Source organism: Pyrus communis, chromosome 13, assembly GCF_041283825.1.
Source record: "Pyrus communis isolate YQ-2024b chromosome 13, ASM4128382v1, whole genome shotgun sequence".
NCBI lineage: Eukaryota > Viridiplantae > Streptophyta > Magnoliopsida > Rosales > Rosaceae > Pyrus > Pyrus communis.
The window spans coordinates 22,261,564-22,286,766 of NC_142577.1; the positions used below are offsets into that span (position 1 = coordinate 22,261,564).

The following is a 25,203-nucleotide window of genomic DNA, read 5'->3' on the forward strand; positions in this document are numbered from 1 at the left end:
AGCTTTCTCCTAAGGACATGAATTGCTTTAATAGAAAGATTTACACGCTGCTTTCCTTTCTCTATGCTTGAGAGCCCTTCTCACCGTCTCGTGAGTGTTTGCAATTTCGTCACTTTTCGTTGTTGCCGATCCTAGTTCTAGCTGGGGTCGATGGCAGTTTCTTTTCTGTTTCTTCTGTTTTTCCCTTGGTGATTTTCTGCTGCGTTTTCCCTTTCCTACCAATCTTTTTCTAGTATGTTCTCCACAATTCTTTGGCATCAATTTTTTTTTTTTTTTTGATGTCATTTCCAATTCGATCTGTAGTCACTTTTCATCGTGATTCGTCGCGATTTACCGAGTCGATGTATCGAATTCCTGTGTTCTCACTGGTTCGAGTGCTATCTACACCACCACCTTCTCTATCTGCCTTTGGCAACGTTGCGTTTGGATCTCCATAGGCTTCATGGCTGGTTTTTCCCATCTTGTGGTTGCGATTGAAGAGCTGTTCTCAGCTAATGATGGTGATCAGAGTGGGGATGCTTTGTCGGAAGCTTGGAAGCAGGCTGCTGGATGGGATTTTCTGGTGTGGAAATGGCTGCATCAGAGATCTAGGTTGTTCTTGGTTTTTTCTGGTTTGGGCTCAACCTTTTGTTGGGCTTTTTCTGTTTTTTTGGCTGGTCCTTTTTTATTTGTATATTTTGTCTGTGGGCCAGTAATTTGTAAATTTATGGTGTCTGTTTAATAAAGGTTCCTGCCTTTAGTTGATAAAAATAAAAATAAAAAATAAAAAAAATAATAAAAAAAAGATTTAATGGTCACTACTAATTAACAAAAGGTCCTACTAATATGGTCGCTACTAATATGGAGGCCAATAATTTGCATGAAAGTCTTCTCAACCTAGTGGTACGTTGTGGTGCGTCTAATTTGAGATGAGTAGGGAAATCAATGGCCAAGATTAATCCAAAGTCAAAAAATAAAAATAAAGGTTTTTTTTTAAATTCAATAAATACCTAACCATTTTCTTTATTTCTTGCACCACAACTCAATATTTAGTTTTACTACAATCTCTTAGGTTGTAACGCTAGTTGCTTTGTATTGTATTTGAAATTAAATTATTGAAGTTACATGGAGTTTTATTATTTTCAAAGAAAATATTTACAAAGTTCACACTTAAACACACTTGCAAGACATAAAAAAATATGTTGTGAATTGTATCACTCTTCTTTTGCCCTTCCTCTTGCCCAACAGGTCGAGTTGCAGAAAGGCAATTGCTTTTCAGAGAGCAATTTACAGGGCTTTGCTGTTGCCCTTCTCCAACGGGTGAAATTGCTTTAAGGAGTACAAAGTAAATAATAATATTGGCATAACCATGGCTCTTAGAGATAGTCGTAGGACTGCTTCGCGAATGTATAATATTTGTGTTGAAAGAGAATCAAATTGGTTATTGAATGCAAACTTAAACGGTGCCCCATGCCTTGAAAGACGATGAATGAAGACGTCAGGAAGCGGATTGAAGTTTAATCTTATTTCTTGGCGACGTATTTTCTGGGAAGCAGATTTTGTACAAACCATGTGCATCGATCATTTATTATGCTATTGTTTTTTTATTGCAATAAATTTGTAGCTCATGTAATTAATGTAAGACTCATGTTGAGATTAATGTAAGACTCAAGTTGAGTTGTCAATTGTTATGAATTGAATTACTTAAAAGGCAAATAACTTGATCTTCAAGATATTTGACTTTTGACGTGATTCAATATTGGTTAGTAAGAATCATGAAACCAAGATTTGAAACCCTAATTAAATAAGACATATTGTATATGTGTGGGCAAACATTTTGATTTAATAGTGATTATGTGTCTCTCTCTATTAACTATAATTGTAACAACCCGTCCCCAATTATTAGGATTTTATAAGGTGAATTTACAAAAATGCCCTTCAAGGAAAATGCGTTGACTTTTGTTGACTGTCTTGTCGAGTTACGTAAAATTCATTTTCTTGGCGTATCCTTGTAGTACTCGTCACTACGGACGTGTGGGCACAAACGAAACGCAATTTAGAGTTATAACAAATGAAACGCATATTATTGCATGACGCTGCGAACGCCCAGGTAAGTTTCAGGTGAGTACTATATGATGTTAGTGATTGCATTGGTTATGGTTATACGTTGAGGCATGTATAGCTCATTATCCTGCACCTCGGTGTTAGTGCTCCCGCCTGTGGCCAGGGCACAGTCCTTCATGTGATTTTCACCCCCTGCACCGCACACTTACATTGGATCCAAGTTTGGTGCACAGCCTTGTCGTATAGACCACAATAGGTGGTTCTGACTCGTGGGTGACCTGTGATTATTCACACAGCCTTCACGTGATTGTAGCACTTGAGCGTACTTATTTACACCCAACCCTGTCGTACATACCACATTAGGTGATTTCGACTCGTGTGCAAGAATTGATTAATGACCTATAGGTTCAGCTGTACAGGTCATGTTAGGTGACTCCGGTTGGCATATCATTTTATATTGATTTATTTCACCTGGCTTACTTATTTCATTGCTGAGATATTTGACATGGCATATACTTGGTTTTCACTACTCTTGAGAATGATTTCTACATACGTATGTATTATTATTTTCTGGAAACTATACGAGTTTTACAGTGAGGGGTTATTACTTTCAGAAAAGAGAAATGTGTTTTGTAAAGCTTTGTTTTTGTGCCCACTCACCCTTCTGTTTTTCGCCCCTCCATGTTTTAGCTACTAAAAGTTCGTATCGACGAGGATTCTTGGCAAATCTCAGTATAGGTTGCAATCTTCGAGGGTATGATCCTTACCCACACTACTGTACTTTACTTATACTCTGACGTCGAGTGTGAAATAGGTTCATTCTCGCTCACAGCGCACTCTAGTCTTTAGGCACTTTTAGGTTTAAATTTATTCACATTTTCCACATCACCGTACTTTATAGCTTCGTTACCTTCTAGGTGTCGGCCAACACAGCTCGATTAGGAGTCCTAGTGGACATTCCGGGTTGGGATGTGTCAATAATAGGCTGTTTTAGAGGAACCCTAATCACTGTATTAAGAGTGTCCCTGCTTTCACAAAATACACATTCCATTTTGAGCAAACCTTATTATTGCTGGAACATTTCCGCTTGCTGAAAGTAGAAGACTCATTTGTCACCTGCAAGTGTTATGTTTTACGTATTCTACAAATAAGTAAGCTATAATTGGTTTATTGTAATTTATGTTTATCAAATATGTAATCCTAATGTTGTGTTGTTCTTATGATTTAAAAAAAGAGTATTCTTTCGAATCTAAGGATAGGTTTGATTTATAGGAAAACTAATGAAAATAGCTTGAAAACTGAGTTTTAAAGATAAGGACAAAAATAAAGAGTAAGGTGAATAGTTCCAGGATTGACTTTTTAGTATAAAAATGTGGTTTTTCGTTAAAGTAAACAGTATCAAGAGTTTTTCGTTAAAATTCCCTTGATTTATCCCCTTCCCAATATCATATGAACGATGAGTTAATTTATCAACTTATGAGTTCGCATAGAAAAACTTAGACGGAGATATACTCAAACACATCATCTACAAAGCACATCTCAGAAAATATAAAACTTATATTTTTGTTTCACCTGATCTCAGGTTAATCCTAAGGGAGAGTTCTTTTCGTCAAGTAGCCCTGGGGAAGTAGTCAAAAGGGCCATCGTGATTTTACTGCCAGTAGGCTGCTAAAGCATTAACAGGGAAAAATAATTTTTCCTTTTTCCCCTGTTTTTGAACTTTTAACTTTCGAGATATTTTTCACACAGAAAAAAAAAGTGAGATACTTGATGGCAACTTGGTGATCTGCATTACAGCTAACTTTAAAGAAAACACACCACGGCAGATCACCAGAAGGTTATGGAACATACAGAGAAATAGGCATCAAAATTTATATAGTACCAAAATCGCTGATGGCAGCTTGATGTATGATTTTTGGTTACACTCGACGGAATCGAACTTGAAACTATCTTAATCCTAACACATTATCCGACTTCTAATCACTTGAGTTAACCCAAACCACTTAATGGACTCAGAATTCGAGTTTACAGGTAGTTTATCTTAGCTAGGTATTAAGAAATGTAAGTGACAAAGAAATGTAAAATCAAATTCCAAACAAAATCGAATTCCACAATTAACTCATATCAACCAAATATCACAAAATTTTATCGATTAATCAACTTAATTTAGCCGACGAACCCAACATATCTCTGCAAATTCCAACAAGTTAATTATATATACTAATATATTCACAACCTACATATCTGATATCTTTATATCTAAGAAATAATCAAGAAATTGATATGGATATTAATCAAAGGGTACAACCACAAAAGAGAAAGAAGAAGCAAAGCATACAGGCCAAGGCAAAAGACTCCACCACAGTTATCAACGTCCACACCGCATCATCGAGTATCGAGGAGCCGAACCCTCGGACGCTCTGCAAGTTCAAACTCCACCCAGAAGTGAAGTACGAGAGGTCGAATATTCCGGTCCACGACCACCGGAATATTCCTAACGAGGACATGGAGAAATCGAAATCCAGCCAGCTGAAAGCCGAGGAGTACCACCTCGCTGCGCACATGAGTAATTAATATATGATCTCTCAAATATTTCTTTGTGCTGGCGGAGAGCTTTCCGGCACATTCATACACACAAAGTCGGACTTGGAGGAATAGTAAATGGGACATATATCATATATTAGATGCCTTTATATATAATTATTTATTTATTTGGGTCAAGGGAAATATGGTTAATTAGGTAAATATCTATCAAGTACACGTGTTCCAGCTATGATTAGCTGACTAGATTAATTGCGTGGTGTCCCAACAGGATTGTTTACTGATTTTTTTGGTGAAGATCTTAAAGATTCGTGAATTGTGCTTATTTATCATATATCGTGCAGTCAATTTTTGTCAAGTATTATTTGTATTTAATTTTAAATAAAAATATTTAAAATAATTTATGTTCGTACGATGTACGATAAACGGATAAGATTGACTGATCTTCGAGATCCTTGCAAAGAGGATCCGACGAAGATCCGGATTCGGGTGGTGACAAGCATTTGATGTGGGGTCACGTTACATACGTACCAATATTAACATACAGCGACGTAGATTCTACGCCTGTGTTCTAAATGCCCGGGAATATGGTTTTTCATTTGCATCTTTTTCAAAGAAATAAAATGAAGAGAGTTCCTAGCCATACATGGTAAATGCTCTCACAGTATGCGACATACAATTTTGCATGGATGGACGTGAGTTTAATTACAAAAGTATAAGAATTGAATTATTATCGTAAATACTGGTGAAATATACCCACACAATAAAAAAGATGAACTTAACCTCACAATGAATTTGTAATTATTTACTGTTTTAAAATAAAAGAAGTTTTACGATGATTTTATTATTATTATTATTTTTTCTTCAAATAAACCGAAGAATATACCACACAATTTGAGTCCATTCTTTATCCAGCATACCCTGTCATTCTCAATCTCAACAGTATTCAACCTAACTTTTATTTTATTTTAGTCTATTTTTTTTTATTTTACTTGACAAAGAAATTTGAAATTCCCCCTTGATCGCGTTTGAATGGCCGGGTACATTTTTTCCAAAAACCTTCTCTTATAAAGAAACCAATTTCATTGATTTTAAACATTGATGATTATTTTTTTTTCTTCAAATAACCAAAAACGCTTGTAAAATGATTTAACAACAAATGTTAAAATTACAAAAGTACAATTTGATATTTTTTTTAAAAAGCATTTCCGGCCATAAGATCTTCACTATTAATTATTCTAGTGTTTAGTCTCTTCGTCGTGTGTTTATGTGGCTATGACCAAAGTAACAATTAAAATTTTGGCCATGTTTCCACAAAAAAGCCAAATTATGCAATTATTAGTTAGTTTGGCATGCTTTTGCAAGTTAGAAAAAGGACACCAACATGTGCCTCGTAGGGCCTCTATGTCTAGTAAGGTGTAAACCAAAAGAGACTAATAAGCGACATCATCTACCAAAGTTTACCAAAAGTTCAATAACACATGAAAAACATTGAGTGATATATTGTAATGCCCAAAATGTAATTTATAATTATTAGCCAAACGATAAATATATGATTTTTCATAAACAAAAAAATGAAGACCAAATGTCACTCAGATCTTACTCTAGCTATGTTGAGTTGACTAAAGCTATAGTGTAGTTGCAGGTGGTCTTGCCTAGAGCGTTAAAGTCCTCTACTGAGTTTAGGAGACTGATGGATTCTATTTTCGAATTAGTGTAGGTTTTGTTTGTGTCACGTTTGGCTGATGATGTGGTCTCGCCTTTGAGAGATGACTCTATGGTCTCGTTTTTCAACTGTGATTTTATGTGGTTTCGCTCTCCAGTTATGACGTTATGTGGCCTCGCTTATCAGTGAAGATCGGTGTGTGCATTGTTATAGGTTTGTTACGTCTATCATTCTTGTGACAAATTTGTATTAGTGCACTTGTGCTTGTGGTAGTCGTGTAGAGGTTTTTAATTAATAGCTTATTTGTGCAAATTCACTTTAGATCAATATATTAATCACCAGAATAATATATCTAATTGACACCTTTATATTTATTTACGATGATCAAGAAAATACCGCTTTCAAAAGGATTCCTCAAATACGAAGTTGTGGTCAACAAAATTATTACCCTATGTCGCCTAATTTACACACTTCGCCAGTCCCCCAATTCCGGCCCCTAAAAAGAAACAACGAGAAGAAGGTGGGGGCCTACACAGCTTATGATCCACTGAAAATAATGGGCCGTATTTTTGGGTCTTCACACATTAATCGGAAACCCTAACCCTAGTGACCTCAGACTACGCCCACCCTTGCACGTGACAAAGCATCTAATTAATATGAAGCGCCGCAGGAAACCTATTAGAACAGAAATACAAATTGGCTCACCAGGACCGTCCGATTTCCCGCCACGTCACCTGTCCGCGTGAACCCGCGTTTCAGCGGCTCAGATCGCTGGTTGCAGAGCTACTGCTAGAGCGAACCAAGCAGCTCCTCTCTCGTCCCTCCCTCCCTCCCTCTATCTCACTCCCTCTCCCAAATCCAATCCCAATTCGTTTCCTTGAGAACAGAAAGGGGAGATTTTCTCTGCAAATTTGTGTGAGCTTGGAGAGGATGAAGGTTATGGAGGAAGTTGTGGAGGAAAACGAAGTTAAGCCTTTGACCGCCGAGCAATTGGAGCAGTACGAGTCGCAGTCAGAGTCTGAGTCCGAGTCCGATGACAGCGTAGACGAAGAGGAGGAGGACGCTGACGAGGATGAGGACGACGACGACGACGACGACGCGGATGACGACGAAGAGGACGACGATGACGAAGAAGAGGACGACGACGACGATGTTCAGGAGGTCGTACAGTCTTCTGGTGGCCCTCCGATTCACTCGGTAGACGACGAAGACGATGAGGACGAGGACAACGAAGACGGTGAAGGCGGTGGCGACGATGACGATGGCGAGGGAGACGACGACGACGACGATGATGAGGGCGAGCCTGATGAAGAGGTAATCAACGCAAACTTTACCTTTTCCCGAATTTTCTATTTTTTATTATTTATTTTTGGTGTAGATTCAACAGATCTGGTAATTTTTGTATGTTTTTATTGTGTTTATGTGAAGAATAATTTTTGATATTATTTAATCTGATTTTTCTAGCGTTCTGGTCCTGGAATTCAGGGTATATTTGAATTTTCTTTTGGTTTTTTTCTATATATATTTTTAATTGTAATTAGATTTGAATTATTTTTCTGTGATCTGTTAGTCTGTAGATTTGCAGTCAAAGCATGTAGCTGTTTATTATTTTTTAGTTTTCTAAATATTTATTTTTCATGTAGCAAAATTTAGAGAAAAGTCCTCCATGGCTTTTACATTTATGCCTCTGCTAGACTTGTCACAAAACTTTTTGAAATTATTCTTTAAACCTTTTATTAATTTGGTTTCTTTGTTATTTGTTGATTTCATCCTTTATTTTGATTAGATTAAAGCCGGCTGCTTTGAGGTTTTCCTTTTTACCCTTCTGTAAATCTGGCATGTAGTTTCTTGTTGATGTAGCTACTGTTTACTTTTAAATCGAAAAGATTTTCGGCCACGGACGGCCCGTCTGTGATTACTGTTCTTCGCTGACATATGTTGAGGGCGAGCGTTGAACGCAATAGAAATGTTCATGAGTTCGAGTTGTGGAAACAATCTCTTTGTAAAGAAAATGGTAATGTTGCGTATGATAGATGTTCATCAAACCCTCTCAAAGCAAGGAGCCTTGTAGGCTTGAGGTTTCCCTTTACGTGTACTTTCATAACTACCCGGTGTCTGAATTTGGCAGCGACAAGCCTTACGGATCTCTCAGCTGTGTTTACGTCTACTTCAATTGTTACTCCTTTATTGCAATTGTTTGAATGGTGGCTTATGTTATCAATTCATTTGTTCATTGTGTATGGTTCTGTTTTTTTTATGGTAACTGATGGTTAAACCGTGGCTGACATCTTTTGAAAATCTGTAGGATGAGCTAGGAACTGAGTACCTCGTCCGTCCGGTAGGTCGTGCTGAGGACGAGGAAGATGCGAGTGATTTTGAGCCTGAAGAGAATGGAGATGATGAAGATGTTGAAGATGAAGACGAGGGCGATGACGCTGGTGGGAAGGTGGAGGCTCCCCCAAAGAGAAAGAGATCGGACAAAGATGACTCAGACGACGACGACGATGATGGAGGAGAGGATGACGAGAGACCCTCCAAACGATAGGGATTAGAGTACCGACCATTAACAAATAGGTCATTCGCTCTCTCATAAACTCATCGTCCCGTTTGTAGAAAGAAGGATAGGATGATTTCGGAATTCTGTGGCGCTGTTGTTCTTGCTGTAGTAGTATGAAGGTGGAGTAAATTTCGTAGGTTTACAAGAAGCTTGTCATATTTTGTTAATGCTTAGTTGATGTCAGTCAGTCAATGTGTTGGGGGACTTGAAAGAGGTTGGTTTTAGAGAAGTTAATGTAAGTTTAAGGAACTTGATTAAGCTTGTAGCCGTTTCAGTATTCTCGATCTTTTGTTATCTGGTAGGGTTGGTTGCAGGTTTATTAGGGTAGGACCCTTTGAACTATTCAATTTTGGTTGGTTGAAAACTCGGAAGGTTGGTAAATCGACATCCGATGATGATTGATTCTATTTCTATATAATGGTGGAATGGATTGAGATACTTTCTTGGGTACTTGGTACTTTGGATATTTCAACCGTTGGGTTATTTTTAAAATATAAAATCAAGATTTAACGGTTATAACATCTGAAGTATCTTAGTACTGTGGAGCATCAAATTTTTCTTAAGGAATTGAAGGATCAGTCTCCACCTAATTTGCACTCTCAAGTTTTTGCACTTCACTTTTAAATAAAAAATGGAAAATCAATGAACAGAAAGTACTTGCGTCTATCTCGGGCACAACCTCTTCGTCCATTCATTTCAAAATACTAAATATAGAAATTTTAAATGTAGATTTATAATTTTAAAGTGCTAATAACACGTTTTATTTTTGATTTATTATTGGAGGATTACATTTGGTCGAAGAGAGACGAATAAGGTGGTTCATTGTCTTGCGAGGTTTAGTCTAACTATTGATCACCCAATTTCTTGTTTTGAAAAGCCTTCTGATGTAATTTCCGATTTATTATTGAATAATAGTACTAGTAGTTAATTTTGGTAGGGGACACATTTTTTCCCTTCAATTGGGTTGAAAGCTCCTATAATGTTTTTATTGAGACCCAATGTAAACTTCATATTCTCGAATTATACGTATTTTAATCTTCAATAAATATCTTAGTTCTTCTCAAAAAAATAAAAATAATAACACGTTTTATTTTATTTTGGTAGATTAATTGTTGGGCCTGGTGAGTGAGCTCCTTGGACTAGAGTTAGGGCCTCTGCATCAGCAAACTCTGGTCGAAGCAAACTCTTCAAAATCTGCCGACAAAATTTATCAGACCAAATAAAATAGAAAAAATGCAAAGTAATAAAAACATAGTGTTATCCACGCACCATTTTTATCGCTTACGCAAGAATTGCTTACTACTTCTCGAATGGAAACAAAGATTGAGGATGGTCAGTCGTTAGAATCACACAAACAAATTTGTATTAAAATGTGTTTTAACAATATTATTTTAAATCATATTGATTAAAAAACCTCTGTCTGAATTAAAAAAAAAATATAAAAATAGGATAAGACTATAAAAAAAGAAAATGATAGGACAATTTTGATTGGTGGGGGTAGACCCCCAAAACTGGAAAGATTTATTATAAGCAATAAGGTCCCATAACTATTCCATTTACTTGAATCAAGTGTCGTTCTCAAGCTAAATAGATAAAAGAATTTCGTGGATATTGCCCAATTTACAAGATTGGATGTTACAAGTTTGGTGTTGCATCTCTCTCTCTCTCTCTCTATTTTAAATTGAAGACATAAATTATCTCATTTATTCCAAATAAGACAACCAATACAAAAGAAAGAAATTTAGGGTGAGTTTGAAAATCTTGCTTTCAATCTAATCTGTCCGAAAATCTCTCCTAGCTCGTTGGGTGCAATGTAAAATCAAATTTAATAGACTACATCTACCATTATGTTTTTGGTATGGTTTAATAATCGAAGATTAATGGGGTGGATTTTAATGATTTAAGTTGTGCATTGTTAGTTTTTGTTTGTTGTTTAGTTATCGTTGTAGGTTGCGGTAATTATAGAAGCTCAATATGTGTTGTTTGGCCTCATTCTAGGTGAGTTTAGTCAATATGAGGTCGAGTTGGTAGTTCTCCACCAGAGTAACGAAGGTGAGTGGATTGAGTGTGGTACACCTCTACTAAACAGTGTTTGTGATATAATTTGCAGCCATGATATCCTTCTGTACAATGTTTGTACAGGAACATAACGTTGTTCCATATCATGATTGTTTTAAGAATTTTCATTTCTTGCATGATAAGAGTTTTCATCTCTCGCATGATCTTACAACAATGAACACTTCACACATTTAGGCAGAATCCATAAAAATCAGAACTGAGAACCGTGGATCCACATCCACACCGTCGGATCCAAATCCAACGCCCCATAAAAAAGCGAAGGTCTATCCCCATTAAGTTGAAATTAATGACACGATTTAAATAACAGTTAGAAGAAATGGCACTATCACAAAAAATGGAAAAAAAAAAAAAAAAAAAAAAAAACAATTCTAACCAGATGTGGTTGTCTCTCTATAACGGCGTCTCTGCTCCTCGCTCGTTTCCCACCTTCTCCTTCCCTCCGACGCTCCCTCTCTCTCTCTCTCTAAATTGAATACTCTGCAGCGCGGCGTATATTACCACACGGACATTGCATTTCGTTCTCCAGATTCAGCAGCTGATCGAATCCGATCTGTGAAATGCTTGCTCATTGATCCATCCTCTCCGTCCGATCCGCTGCTTTCCAAAGATGATGATCTTTAGCCCTGTAACTGCCGGCCAGGTACTCGATTCCTCAGCTTCTACTGTTTTCTTCCAGATCTTGCTCGAATTCGAGGGTATAAAGTGGTTAATTTTGTTGAAAGATAGTGAGGATTTAGTTCCTTGTGGTTTCAGGTTTCATTCTTGCTCGGAGTCATTCCGATAATTGCAGCTTGGATTTATGCCGAGTTCTTGGAGTACAAGAAAAATTCACTTTCTTCCAAATTGTGAGTTGAACAATTTTTGCGCTTTAGCTCAATTAATTTGTATGTATTGAAGCATTTCAATACCGAAAGCTCGAACTTCGTATGTATATCTATGTGTAAGTATTTGTGTATGTGAGTGATAGAAATGAGCTTGTTCGGGTTTGTGCTGAGTGAGATTGGTTTTTGACATTAGCAGGTACTCCGAGGTGAATTTGGTTGAATTGGAAAAAGAGGCGGTTAAGGAGGATGATAGAGCTGTTTTGTTGGAGGGAGGAGGTCTACAATCCGCCTCCCCGAAAGCTCGAATTCCATCTGGCTATTCGCCTATTTTCAGGTTTCTAAATGATACTCTTTGGGCTCTGAGTTGTTGGTTAATGATTGCTTAAGCCATGTGCTTACGGTTATTATGTGTTTAGGTTCATGTTGATGGATTCGTCTTTCTTGCTTGATAATCGGCTGACGCTTAGGGCAATGTAAGTGAATTTTTTCATGGGTTGAATAAAATGTATTTTCTTTTTTAGTGTATCAGAATGATGACCTTGGCCTCTCTTTGTGTCTCTCTTACAGATCTGAATTTAGTATCCTGTTAGCGTACTTATACTTATGCGATCGTACAGATTTCTTCAATGCATCAACAAAGGTGATATTGATAACTTAGTCATAGTATATTAACATTTCAGTCTTCATTATTAGCAATATTCGGTGTTCGACGAAGCAATGTCACTGCACAAGTATTTGATTGAAAAACACTAAAATTTAAATGGTAAAACACGAAAACAAAATAACAAAGAAAGTACTAGGGAAGTTCATCTATTTTTTCATTTAAATTTTTTTATATCTTTCTATATTGAGAGCCTTATATTCTTGAATGTCATCTGTTTGTGCAGAGTTACAATCGGGATCTTTTCATATTTCTATACTTCCTTCTCATCATAGTTTCAGCAATGACTTCTTTCACGATACATAATGAGAAATCTCCGTTGACCGGGAAAGCCATACTTTATTTGAATAGGCATCAAACTGAGGAGTGGAAAGGCTGGATGCAGGTTGGTTATTTTGCAATCTTTTATGATGTATGCTTGTCTATGTGCATTTCATTGGTACCAATGTTCAATGTATAAACCGTCAGGTCTTTAAGTATGCTCACAATCCATGCTTCTGTCATAGAGAATAATAATACAAGGCATCTGGCTTTCCATTGAGGTCTCACTCTTCTTTGCTCCATGTTACAGGTGTTATTTTTGTTGTACCACTATTTTGCTGCAACAGAAATTTATAATGCAATTCGAGTATTTATTGCTGCATATGTCTGGATGACTGGATTTGGAAACTTTTCTTATTATTATGTCCGCAAAGATTTCAGCCTAGCAAGGTTTGCACAGGTATGGGGTTTCCTAGATCTCTAAGATTGCGTGGGTGAGTTTGCCATATTTAGTGTATATATAACTCAACTCATTCCTTTTTATGTGTAGATGATGTGGCGGCTTAATTTCTTGGTACTTTTTTGCTGTGTTATCCTTAACAACAGTTACGTGCTGTACTACATCTGTCCAATGCACACTCTATTCACTCTTATGGTTTATGGGGCACTTGGTATTATGAACAAATACAATGAAACTGCGTCAGTGATGGCTATGAAAATCGCCGGTTGCTTCTTGGTTGTTATCTTGGTGTGGGAAATACCTGGAGTGTTTGAATTGCTTTGGGGGCCATTTACATTCCTCCTTGGTAAGTAACTCGTACAGTTTTATTTACCATGTCAAACATTGCAGACTACTGACCCAAATTGCCAAATTGCTAAACAAATTTGCAGGCTACACAGATCCTGCGAAACCTGGTTTACCCCTTTTGCATGAATGGCATTTCCGCTCAGGCCTTGATCGATACATATGGATAATTGGAATGATTTATGCTTACTATCATCCAACTGTAAGGCTTGATAAAAATCCTAGTCCAATTTTGTCTTTGGTGTATTTTCTGTACTTTACTGGTGGATTTAATATGAGAGCTTCTGTTTAGGTTTTGTCATTCTTTTGAGTCAATAGCTAACCAATTGGCATATATCTTTATAGGTTGAAAGATGGATGGAGAAACTGGAGGAAGCAGAATGGAAGCGTAAAACATCAATCAAATCAGCTGTTTCCTTGATAGCCTTAACGGTATTTTGACTATCATATTCAGGAAAATCCCGCTTCTTAAACATTGATCTCTGACAGTCTGAATTTCCAGGTGGGATATCTATGGTTTGAGTATATATACAAGATGGACAAGCTTACTTACAATAAATATCATCCCTATACCTCATGGATTCCAATAACGTATGGTATCTCTCCTTGAATGCTTTAACAAATTGGACTGTATGTAACTTATCCTATTGACTAATATAGCATCTTGTTCTTGTTTATCAGGGTTTACATATGTTTGCGAAATGTCACACAACAATTCCGCAGCTACTCCTTAACCCTTTTTGCGTGAGTGGTTGTCTTGTGATTCTCTGTTTTAATCTATCTTATCTCACGTGTTAGAGTTATATCATTTGCTTTGGAAAGCATTCGGTTTTAACTTTGAAAGATATGGTAGCTTTAGTTTTAGTTTTAGTTAAAAGTTATGCCTTTATCTGTAATTCTAAAAGATTCTTTGATATTGAAAACCATTTTTTTCCCCTCCTTACTTTGTCTTTGGTTTACCAGGTGGCTTGGAAAGATCACACTGGAGACTTACATCTTGCAATTCCACGTCTGGTTAAGGTAAGCTTATAGTTGTTCCTGCGGCACGTTTAAGGTTTCACTAATAAGACCGGCTTTCCAAATTTTTCAAGTACCTTCTTCTGTTAGCAAATATTTGGTCAATGAGAACTGGTGGCGCATTGTATATGTATTTCCTGATTATGTACATACATATGTATTCAGATACCTTTCTTACTCTGGTTTCTGTGAGAATTTGCAGATCAAGTACCCCTGATGCTCAGCCAAAGTTGTTGCTTTCTATGATCCCGGATTACCCAATGTTGAACTTCATGCTCACTTCTGCCATATACGTTGCTGTAAGTAAAGGACGTTAATTGCTGTAATCTGAAAATACTCTTTTTCTCATTGTTGAAACTTTGCTATATTGCAGATCTCTTGCAGGCTCTTCGACCTGACAAATACATTGAAAATAGCATTTGTACCCAGTAAAGATAATAAGCGCCTCGTCTCCAACATAGTTACAGCTACAGCATTTTCGTGTGGATTATACTTCATCTCTTTTGTCTTCCTAAAAGTCCCCCAAATGATGGTAAGTTTAATGCATCTGAATTGGTTAGTTAAAGTCTGAGTCCGTTTCACATTGTTCAAAATGAGTAGTGACTTCGGGCATTTCCCTGCTTCATCTGTTCACATGGTTCTCATCTCACTCCTGCAATTTTGTCGATACTCTTAAAACTCCACAGGCTTGAGAATTCAAATATGTAGAAGATATAGAACACAAGAAGGCCGGTTGCTTGTCAAAGTTTATGCGACGCCGAAGAATACCGTTCCACTGCAAGAAATCTTGTCTCCGTAACCCAATTGGGATATTGAATCATCTGCTGCTCATCACAAATCACTGGGTTATTAATCGAAATGTAGATCATTGTATTAGTTCTTTTGTCAACATTGTATTAGCATTAGGTGTCGGGACGTACGTTGTATAGGGAAGGGTGGGTACTTGAATTATACTCACACTACCACTTTTGATACAGCAATAGTAAAATCATCCAAGAGTCTTGTGCTTCCTTTCGTTTCTTTTACCAGATACCAAATGTTCAACTACGTACTAGTTACTGCAAAATACTTGGAGCCATGGCTACTTTGCAGATATGAACTGTGAATGCAGTTGTTAATGATTGGTTTATTACTCGAGCTTTGATTAATTTGCTTATTTTCTAATGGTGACATATTATTTAATTTGCAAATTTGATTGAAAATTTTGGTCTTACTAGCATTACATGCTAAATATTTGGTGTTTTAAAGATTTTAAACAACTGCAAACTAATAAGGCCCTGTTTGGAATTGCTCATGTAAGTACTTTTTTTGTTCTTAAAGTTTAGGGAGAGAGGAGGCTACGGAGGGGGTCGTAGCCGCTTTTTTATTTTTACAGATCACCCACAAAAAAAAATTGCTAACCTAGGCCTTAATTTACCGAAGATGACAATTCTTAACAAACTCAACCAAACCTCGTTGACCATGTAATTAGCACATTTACCTTTCATTATAAACAAGTCAAATTTTCTATTAAAAACTCAAGTGCTTTATAAACTCACTTCTATAACTCATAAAAGTAGTTTTTATTAGCAAAAAACGCTTTTAACTCTTCCAAAAAATCTCAAACAAACCCTTAGTCCTAAAGAATTCATAAATTGCACTTTGGCATGCTGTCGCGGATATCTCACCCGTGAAAAGTTACTGCTGTACTCTCAACAAAGCTGCCTCAACCTCAATATATAAAAAATTGATTTCATTAACTTTGTCCGACATTCAAATTGGTTAAAAGAAAACTAGTGTGACAGAAATCCAAAGGGCTAAACAGCTCCAGATATCGCCAACAGGCCTATGCATGTTATCCCTTCAGCTAAGCAGTATTCATCGGAAAAAAATAGCGGTGGACAAAGCCAACGACGACATTCGTTTGGTTTCAAATCGGCAGCAAAAGACTACATTGCAGGAAGCAGCAACGGGTTCAGACCTTTCTTGAAACAGTAAATAGTTAGCAGCACCACAGGGTTCCTTTCATTCGAGACGTAGCAGATAATCCCTCAGAATATATGCACAATGTCATATGCGAACGTCCAGAACAGCACGAATGACAAAAGCCCACCCAGAAAGCCGTCGAGTATAATCTGGCTCCAGCTATCAAAATATGAATAAACTGTAAACCCTGTCTTGGCAATGAGTCCAACTGAAGTGACGGTCATGATAAGAAGATAAAAAATAAATCCGGTGAGGCCAGTGAACCCCAAAATTCCAGCAATGACACCGCCGATGATAGACATAAATGTTCCACTGCACAAAGGACAAACGCAGACATTTTAGCATTAGCCCAGAAAGTTATAAGAATGTAATTTCTAGCATGAAAACATTTTGAAGATATCAAATCATTTGGTGTGACATCTTCCCGCATGCTATATTATGATTCATCCAAAAGGCCATTACGTCACACAGTTATGCTAGCCTGATGTGATATAGTAACCGACATGAGTAAATACATGGAACTGTGATCCCTCCCAACATTTAGCAAGATAATTTATCGTCGATTACAGGAGGATCGACAAGTCCACATAAGAACACATGGGAAACATAGAATAAGTTTTCACGATGGGCCATGAGGTTGTCAAAACAAACCTGTAATATATAACTTTCATGTTACTTTGCAAATTCTCAGCGTTGAGGGTTGGCACATCAAATGCGGCCTCGCTAGATTTCTTCTCAGATGCACCCATACCTTCTTCTTTCTATGAGCTGAGAAATAATTCCTGAAGAAAAAGAAAAAACAAACCGACGGTCCCTCAGTTTTGTATAAACCATCACCCTAATGTCATTGGACTAAATAACTAATGCAAGTCCAATCGGGCAGCTAGTCCAAAAAAACACAAACCATAGCGTAATAGGGAAAAAGAACAGGAAATCAAACAGGTAAAGCTGTGGAGGAAGGAAATATCCACAAAACTTTCAGAACACAGTGAATGGAACTCCTAGGCATTCACCAGACTCACAGTCATATGGCATATCTGAAATTTCCACCAGAGGGAAAATCTACAGAGTACAAGGTGAAAGACTCAAATGGGTTTGCAACTTTGCACGAAGTTCTACAATCACATCGAAGACTCGTTTCTGCTTGAAGAAATTACGATGAACTAAATTATCGAGATTTCAATGTATAAACAGCACATAACCGGCTAAAACAAGTCACACAGATTGCCAACCTTCGTGTCTGAAATCCAAATCACACGCTTGATGTTTATCACTCAGCAGAAACTGAACTGGGTTCTTATAATGGCGTGTTTACTAAGGAGGAATGGAATGGGTAAAAAATGGAATTGCACGCTGTTCACGGATTCAGGTGTTTACTAATGGGTAGGAAACGATACACGGGTGGGACCCACCCTAATTCCTTCTCATAGTGATTACAGATTAGTAAACGAGCTATTAGTATCCTGAAGATTTCTAGGTCTAAGGTTTTTCATAGTATGGGCACAGTAGAGTAATCTGACTACAAACAAGTCTATCACTAACACATCACACACCATGAAAATTACATACCAAAACAGAATTATACAAACTCCAAACCATTACCCTGAACTTCTACAAATTCCAAAACCACACCCCTTTTCTGGAATTAAAATTTACAAAAAAAATTTAAAATCTTGCCCCGCAAATTTCAGATTCAGTGTAATAATCGAAAATCTAGTAGTACAAGATCTGTAATTTGGAAATATATCATAAAACTCGATGAAATCCAAAACAAATAAATTGAAGAAATTGCAGGGATGAACTTACAGTGAGGAGCGATCGGAGGCCTCTGCTCTTCCAGTCTGCAAATCGAATGAGCTTTGTTTGTGCGTAACTGGGTTTTTGGGTCTTAGAAGGAAACCGAGTCCGAGTCGAAGTAACCAACCCGCCGATCCAATTTGCCAAATGTTTGTATTTCGCCCCGAAAGTTTAATTCTTTTCACATTTTTGCCTCTATCCTGAACCTGAAAACCCATTTCTGTCCTCCCCTTCTTCACTTGGACTGTACTTTCTTTTACTCGGACTGTAATTTCTCTGCAACACCAACCCTAAAAAACCTTCATATTCTTCAACTTTGATTGGATATCAAGCGTCCCAGAACACAAAAAATTGATCTTTCATTGATTAGGTTTTGAAATTTGCTTCAGCTAGGGTTTTGAAATCTCTAATTTGATGAGAAAAATTTGAGCTGGTTTTCCGATGTATTTGAAGGAAGGACGCTCCTTGCTGCTGAAAGTTCACAAACCATCAGTCCCATTTGTTCTCAATACAACAAACCCAATTCTCAGTTCAAACCCTAAACCCCAAATCGAACCCAATCAAGATCAACCCTTTCTCAAAGAGTCTGATGTGTTGCAGAGGTTGAAATCCGAGCACCATTTGGGCTCTGCATTAGAGTATTTCAGGTCAATTGCCAATTCCAGAGCTTTTGAGCACACCCCATTGACATACCATGCCATGATTGAGAAGCTTGGGAGGCAATGTGAGATGGATGGTGTGCAGTACTTGTTGAACCAGATGAAATTGGAGGGAGTTGGGTGCTCTGAGGAGCTGTTTATATGTGTGATCAGCTCGTATCGGCGAGCTGGGTTGGCTGAGCAGGCCTTGAAGATGTTCTATAGGATTAGGGAATTTGGGTGCAAATCCACTGTCAAGATTTACAATCACCTCTTGGATGCTCTGCTTAGCGAAAATCGGTTTCAGATGATTAACCCGATATATAGCAATATGAAGAAAGATGGGATGGAGCCAAATGTATATACTTATAACATTCTGTTGAAGGCGTTGTGTAAGAATGATAGGGTTGATGGTGCTCACAAACTGCTTGTTGAAATGTCTAAGAAGGGGTGTCTGCCGGACGCAGTGAGCTATACCACTGTAGTGTCTGCATTATGTAGACTTGGGAAGGTAGAGGAAGCCAGGGAGCTTGCTGGTAGGTTTGAACCCATTGTGCCTGCTTATAATGCTTTGGTGAATGGGGTGTGCAAGGAGAACAAAATTGAGGAGGCTTTGAAGTTGTTGGTTGAAATGGTGGATAAGGGTATAAACCCTAATGTTATCACGTACTCAACGATTATTAATTCACTTTCTGATACGAGGAATGTTGAGTCTGCTCTTGCAGTTTTGGCTCAAATGTTTGTGAGAGGATGTAGCCCTAATGTTCACACCTTTACTTCCTTGATAAAGGGCTATTTTGTGGAAGGGAGAGTACACGAAGCTCTTGACTTGTGGAATCGGATGATTCTCGAGGAATATAAGCCAAATATTATTGCGTACACTACTCTGGTACATGGTCTCTGCACTAATGGAAAAATGGGGGATGCTGTATCGGTTTGCCATGAGATGGACAAAAATGGCTGCCCTCCAAATGTGACCACATATAGCACTCTGATTGATGGCTTTGCCAAAGTTGGTGACCTTGTTGGTGCATCTGAGACTTGGAACCATATGATGAACCGTGGTTGCCGCCCTAATGTTATAGCCTATACATGCATGGTGGATGTTCTCTGTAGGAATTTTATGTTTCATCAAGCTCATAGTCTTGTAGAAAATATGGCTGCTGAAGGTTGTCCTCCGAATACAGTTACATTTAATACGTTTATCAAAGGGTTATGTGCTGATGGAAAGGTAGATTGGGCTGTCAACATGCTCGATAAAATGGAGAAAAATGGGTGTTTGCCTAACATTACAACATATAATGAGTTACTGGACGGTCTCTTCAAGGCGAACAGATTCGAAGAAGCTTATGGAATTGTCAGGGAGATAGAAGAAAGAGGGATGATAATGAATTTGGTAACTTACAATACCATTTTGAATGGTTTTTGTCATGCAGGAATGACCAAGGAGGCTATGCAGCTTTTAGGAAAGATGCTGGTAAGGGGAACAAAGCATGATGCGATCACATATAACACGATTATATATGCCAATTGTAAGGAAGGTAAGATAAGCACTGCGATTCAGCTGTTCGACAGAATTGGTGCAGAAAAGGAGTGGCAACCAGATGTAGTAGCTTATGCTAGTCTTGTGTGGGGGATTTGTAATTGGGTAGGTTTAGATGAGGCCATGATTTATCTAAATAAGATGGTAAGTGAAGGGATCTGCCCCAACACGGGCACATGGAATGCGTTGGTGCGGTGTTTCTTTAGCAGTTTAGGTCATTTGGGGCCAATCTACATGCTGGACGATATAGTTCGCAATCGATAAGAAAACCAAGTTAGATACTCTTATGGAGAATCATCTATTTCTGCGATGAGCTTACAGACATGCTTACACTTTAAAGTCCAGTTACCTGTGAATATCTAAAGTAGCTCATACACTCATCCCTTGCTTCCAGAAGTCTGAGCAAGCTGTTAGTGCAGTTGTACACCTTGGAGGCCATGGAAAAATGATGCAGCAGCAATTTTCGGTCTGCACTGGAACTATTATTGCATTGCCTGAAACCTGATGGAGGCAAAAGCCAACGCACCATGCTCCCCAGAAATGCTGCAACATGTCACTGATCTTTAACTTTTTTTCTTATGGCATGTCGCTTTGCGCTCTTGTTGTAGCAATGTGCTAGTGTTTTTCTGCATGTAATCTCCCTAGTTTCGTTCTCTTTTTTGGTCGAAAATGTAATCCGTGTTATTTGCTCACTTATGTATGAATCATGTTCGTGAGTTGTGAATAGAAAATTTTGGCTGCAGATACAAGTATTGCAACATATCATAAGAGTGTTTTCTTCATCTTCCCTGTTGTCTACTTTGTCAAGTTCCCATGTAACCTGATTTTATGCGAACAAAAATCGAAGGATTTATGCGAACAAAATGAAACCTGTAACGATTCATCAAATTATTTAAGAACGTGATTTACTTTTATTTTTTATTTTGAAAAAGACATTCTGAACAGGGTAAATTAAATGTCAACCAAACTAGTCCTATTTGTTCATGTTCTATTCCTTTTTCAAATAAGATTTAGCAATCCGGCCGTCAGCTCCTTTAGGGTAGATACCGCCAGTGACACGTTCGTCGCCGCTACCATATACGATCCTTAGGATCTCCTCTGGAGTCCTGTCATATGCAACTGAGTACTTGTCTCCGGCGAGAATGTTGCCGCTAATTTTTCCCTCAGCGCCTATGTATTCGTGAACCACAAGGCCTTCATCTTTCAAACCTGTGCGTCCTAGCTTATTCCTTAAATCCGAAAGACGACTCGTGAACTCGGCCACTGTAATACCATACGGTTTCACTATCAGGTTCGCGTGCTCATATAGCAGTGCTCGAATCACTGCATCTTGGCCTGATTCCACGCCCAAAAGACCTGCAACTAGCTGAACAGGACCAACATGCACATTCAGGTTCACAATAATATGTGATAGAGAGTAACCAATTTGGTTATGCTTTTAAGGTAACGTTCTCTTGCCAAACTTATTTTCTGGATAAATGCCAGGACTATTAATTTGGACGATGAATCATGTTGATTCTTGTCACAATATGCGGTTGAGATTGATCACATTCTAAAACACTTATCTAACATAATACTTGCAGTTCTTGGTATTGTGTTTGAAGCTTACCCTTTTGGAAGTAGCACCTTGGAGCTTAGGGCTTGCACCAACATAGCCAGTGAGACCAACATAAGGAATCAAATAGGATGCAAGGAGATAGTTGGTTGAATTGGCATAAGGGTCAAATGGTGGATTTAAGGGACTCCCAAATGCAGAATCAAACACATGAGCAAAGGATTCTGCACTTAAATTCAACAATGGCCTTGGGAAACCCTTCACTGTTTTCTTAATGGCTCTGCACAAAAAAAAACAATAATTACGTTAGAAAAGCCTTCTATTATGTAGCATTTGTAAACAAGAAATGATTTGTGCACGCTCATTTTCTCCTTCAAATATGTTCATTTTTGTTTTTTAATTCTTCTTTAATTCATCGGATCCAAATGCTAAAAATAAACTATGTCAGATATACAGAAGTTAAAAAGAAGTGTGTGGAAATCACTTCTTTAGTAAATTAGGAAAATTACGAGGAAAAATATATAGGAAATTGAACCTCAAATGTCCAACTTCTTGCCATCCAAATTGCTCGATGACATCCCTAGTGAAGTGGTCCAACTGTGCCCTTTTAGCACCAATGGGAGTTGGACCTCCTAGGGTTAAGCTCGGATCAACTGTATCCAAGCCATGCCCAAAAGCACCATACAAAAAGAACTCAGCTTCCAAATACTCTAAATTCAAAGGAAACTCCAAAAGATCGACATCTGATTGAGGGACGGAGGAGGAGCGGTCGTCGTGGTGGTGGTCCAATATCGATTCGGAATAGCAAGATAGTGGAAGGAGGATGAGGAAGGCAGCAATGGCGGTGGCATAAGCAAATGTAGCCATGTTTGTTACAGCTTGGAGTGTGTCTTAGTAAGAGATGGACTTGTTCATTTTATATAGCATTCTGACGAGCTCATGAGTTTAATGCACATTTAAACACAATAAGAAAAATAAGAAAGAAAAATCTGATGAGAACGTCTGTTTTTGCATGCATGCTGGGTGTACGTGGCCGATGATCGGGGATGATTCATGATCCATAAGAGATAACAACGATTTCATGTTGCAACATTTGCTAAAAATTACTTTCCTAAGCAATATTTTATGTTCGACATCGTTTGGAATGAATATTAACAAATATAAATATTTAGATTTTGTATGATCAGTATGGATAACTCATTATATTCGATTTTTTATTTAGAGAAAATTGAGAGTGGATTAGACATTAAGAAAACTTATCATTTTAGTTCTACTTTTTTAGGAGAAATGGAATTGTAAAGGTTATTTTATTATTTTTATTTATTTATTTATTTATTATTATTATTATTATTATTATTATTATTTATAAGTAATTTATCTTCTCTTTCCAGTTGCACACAATGTTTTCATTTTTCACTTCGGCATTTAACGTACGTTAAGTGTAATAGGATAATAGGTTGTCTATTCCAATCCAACTGGACACCAAACAAAGCCCTACACATAAAATTTAACCACACCTTTGACATTCACTAATGCAGGTATGTTCCACATATATGGTATGATCAAACTTAGTTAGAGAGTGTCAGCTTAATTTTGTGACTAAACTTAATGAGGTTGTATCATAAAATATTTTATGATACACAGAAAACAAGATTTTATGAATAGGATTTAAAGATTTGTAGAATGACTTAATATCCAGAGTCATGATATTATATGCCATGTTGTAATTAAAATTTCACATAGTGTGATGTGATAAAGGCACTAGACATGAAAAATATATCTCTCTCTGTCGTTTCTCTACCTAAGTTTTAGGTCACAACATCGAACCCATATTAGGGTACAGACATGATTATTTTTCACGTGTTAGTGGGTTAAATAGTTAATTCTTAGGCGGAGGATGAATCAATGAGGATCGAATCCACACAAAATGCATAAGCATGATTTTTTTCACTGCTACAGCAACAACAATATCTGCTTGTATGCCAGCGTCTTAAATGGGAATCAAATCAACAGTTTTAGCTAAAACACTTTGAATACATAAAATAACCTAAAAGACAAATCCAAACAAAGATTTTATATGCTACCATCCATTTACATTTAATCTATGGTTTTAAACATTACACAAATTTATACAAAAGCATTTCTCACTTTCTCTGCCCTCAGTTTTCTTATCCATCCTGTTTTTCCTGCACTGGTTGTTCTACCCTTCCTTGTTCCCTATCTTCTTCTATATCATCATTGTCAGATGATTAATCCGATATATAGCAATATGAACAACGATGGGATGGTGCCCACAAACTGTAAAAAATATACGTTTTTCAAACGAAATGCCAATTCTTATGTACCATGACTTAGAATAGCAACAGACAGAGTTGTTGTCAAATTACTTCAAATAATTTTTAATTAATTATTAAATGTTTTTAATTAATTTTTTATTGGTTTAATCTGGATTATCACATCTTGAAGCAAGAGTCCAGGGAACTATCTTGAAGAAAAGACATCGGCAAAAAAGAAAAAACTGGAGCAAGAGTACAGGAAACTATATACGTCCTTCGCTTTTCAGAATTACAAATCATTAACAAAGAAATTAAATATGCGAACAACACCTCTCCCTTTCTTTCTAAGTTCTCCGACTTCTACAGACATGCTTACACATTAAAGTCTGGTTACCTGTGAATATCTAAAGTAGCTCATACACTCATCCCTTGCTTCCAGAAGTCTGAGCAAGCTGTTAGTGCAGTTGTACACCTTGGAGGCCATGGGAAAATGATGCAGCAGCAATTTTCGGTCTGCACTGGAACTATTGCATTGCCTGAAACCTGATGGAGGCAAAAGCCAACGCACCATGCTCCCCAGAAATGCTGCAACATGTCACTGATCTTTAACTTTTTTTCTTATGGCATGTCGCTTTGCGCTCTTGTTGTAGCAATGTGCTAGTGTCTTTCTGCATGTAATCTCCATAGTTTCGTACTCTTTTTTGGTCGAAAATGTAATCCGTGTTATTTGCTCACTTATGTATGAATCATGTTCGTGAGTTGTGCATAGAAAATTTTGGCTGCAGATGCAAGTATTGCAACATATCATAAGAGTGTTTTCTTCATTTTCCCTGTTGTCTACTTTTTCAAGTTCCCATGTAACCTGATTTTATGCGAACAAAAATCGAAGGATTTATGCGAACAAAATGAAACCTGTAACTATTCCTTAGATCAAATTATTTAAGAACGTGATTTTCTTTTATTTTTTATTTTGAA

The 25,203-nt window shown here is 37.4% G+C and overlaps 6 protein-coding genes across 7 annotated transcripts; 3 read left to right on the top strand and 3 right to left on the bottom strand.

Annotated features, from left to right (window-relative positions):
• Positions 1-4,167: 4,167 nt before the first annotated feature.
• LOC148691950 (uncharacterized) lies at positions 4,168-4,715 on the bottom strand. Its single transcript, XM_088683282.1, has one exon. It carries the CDS (start codon positions 4,605-4,607, stop codon positions 4,338-4,340), a length of 270 nt encoding a protein of 89 aa, XP_088539408.1. The 5' UTR covers positions 4,608-4,715; the 3' UTR covers positions 4,168-4,337.
• Positions 4,716-6,941: 2,226 nt separating this feature from the next.
• LOC137736211 (uncharacterized) lies at positions 6,942-9,245 on the top strand. The gene is made up of 2 exons (XM_068475530.2): positions 6,942-7,564; positions 8,556-9,245. The coding sequence occupies exons 1-2, from the start codon at positions 7,181-7,183 to the stop codon at positions 8,793-8,795; spliced, it is 624 nt and encodes a 207-aa protein (XP_068331631.2). The 5' UTR covers positions 6,942-7,180; the 3' UTR covers positions 8,796-9,245.
• Positions 9,246-11,188: 1,943 nt separating this feature from the next.
• On the top strand, positions 11,189-15,464 carry LOC137736890 (protein REDUCED WALL ACETYLATION 2). 2 transcript variants are annotated; one of them, XM_068476201.2, is made up of 16 exons: positions 11,189-11,526; positions 11,640-11,731; positions 11,904-12,044; positions 12,127-12,183; positions 12,278-12,350; positions 12,598-12,756; positions 12,943-13,092; positions 13,183-13,438; positions 13,524-13,639; positions 13,783-13,869; positions 13,940-14,028; positions 14,119-14,181; positions 14,401-14,457; positions 14,657-14,753; positions 14,828-14,986; positions 15,141-15,464. In XM_068476201.2, exons 1-16 carry the CDS (start codon positions 11,494-11,496, stop codon positions 15,144-15,146), a joined length of 1,635 nt encoding a protein of 544 aa, XP_068332302.2. In that variant the 5' UTR covers positions 11,189-11,493; the 3' UTR covers positions 15,147-15,464. The 2 variants fall into 2 exon arrangements, with proteins under 2 accessions (XP_068332302.2, XP_068332303.2); XM_068476202.2 differs by having other exon boundaries at positions 11,214-11,526; positions 11,907-12,044.
• Positions 15,465-16,295: 831 nt separating this feature from the next.
• LOC137737563 (uncharacterized) lies at positions 16,296-18,361 on the bottom strand. Its single transcript, XM_068477083.2, has 3 exons — positions 18,226-18,361; positions 17,071-17,201; positions 16,296-16,731 (listed from the first exon to the last, which is right to left on the bottom strand). Exons 2-3 carry the CDS (start codon positions 17,166-17,168, stop codon positions 16,485-16,487), a joined length of 345 nt encoding a protein of 114 aa, XP_068333184.2. The 5' UTR covers positions 17,169-17,201; positions 18,226-18,361; the 3' UTR covers positions 16,296-16,484.
• On the top strand, positions 18,207-21,139 carry LOC137737562 (Pentatricopeptide repeat (PPR) superfamily protein). Its single transcript, XM_068477082.2, has one exon. It carries the CDS (start codon positions 18,658-18,660, stop codon positions 20,659-20,661), a length of 2,004 nt encoding a protein of 667 aa, XP_068333183.2. The 5' UTR covers positions 18,207-18,657; the 3' UTR covers positions 20,662-21,139.
• A 167-nt stretch (positions 21,140-21,306) lies between these two features.
• Positions 21,307-22,828, bottom strand: LOC137736550 (desiccation-related protein PCC13-62-like). The gene is made up of 3 exons (XM_088683256.1): positions 22,488-22,828; positions 22,007-22,232; positions 21,307-21,763 (listed from the first exon to the last, which is right to left on the bottom strand). Exons 1-3 carry the CDS (start codon positions 22,817-22,819, stop codon positions 21,386-21,388), a joined length of 936 nt encoding a protein of 311 aa, XP_088539382.1. The 5' UTR covers positions 22,820-22,828; the 3' UTR covers positions 21,307-21,385.
• Positions 22,829-25,203: the final 2,375 nt, after the last annotated feature.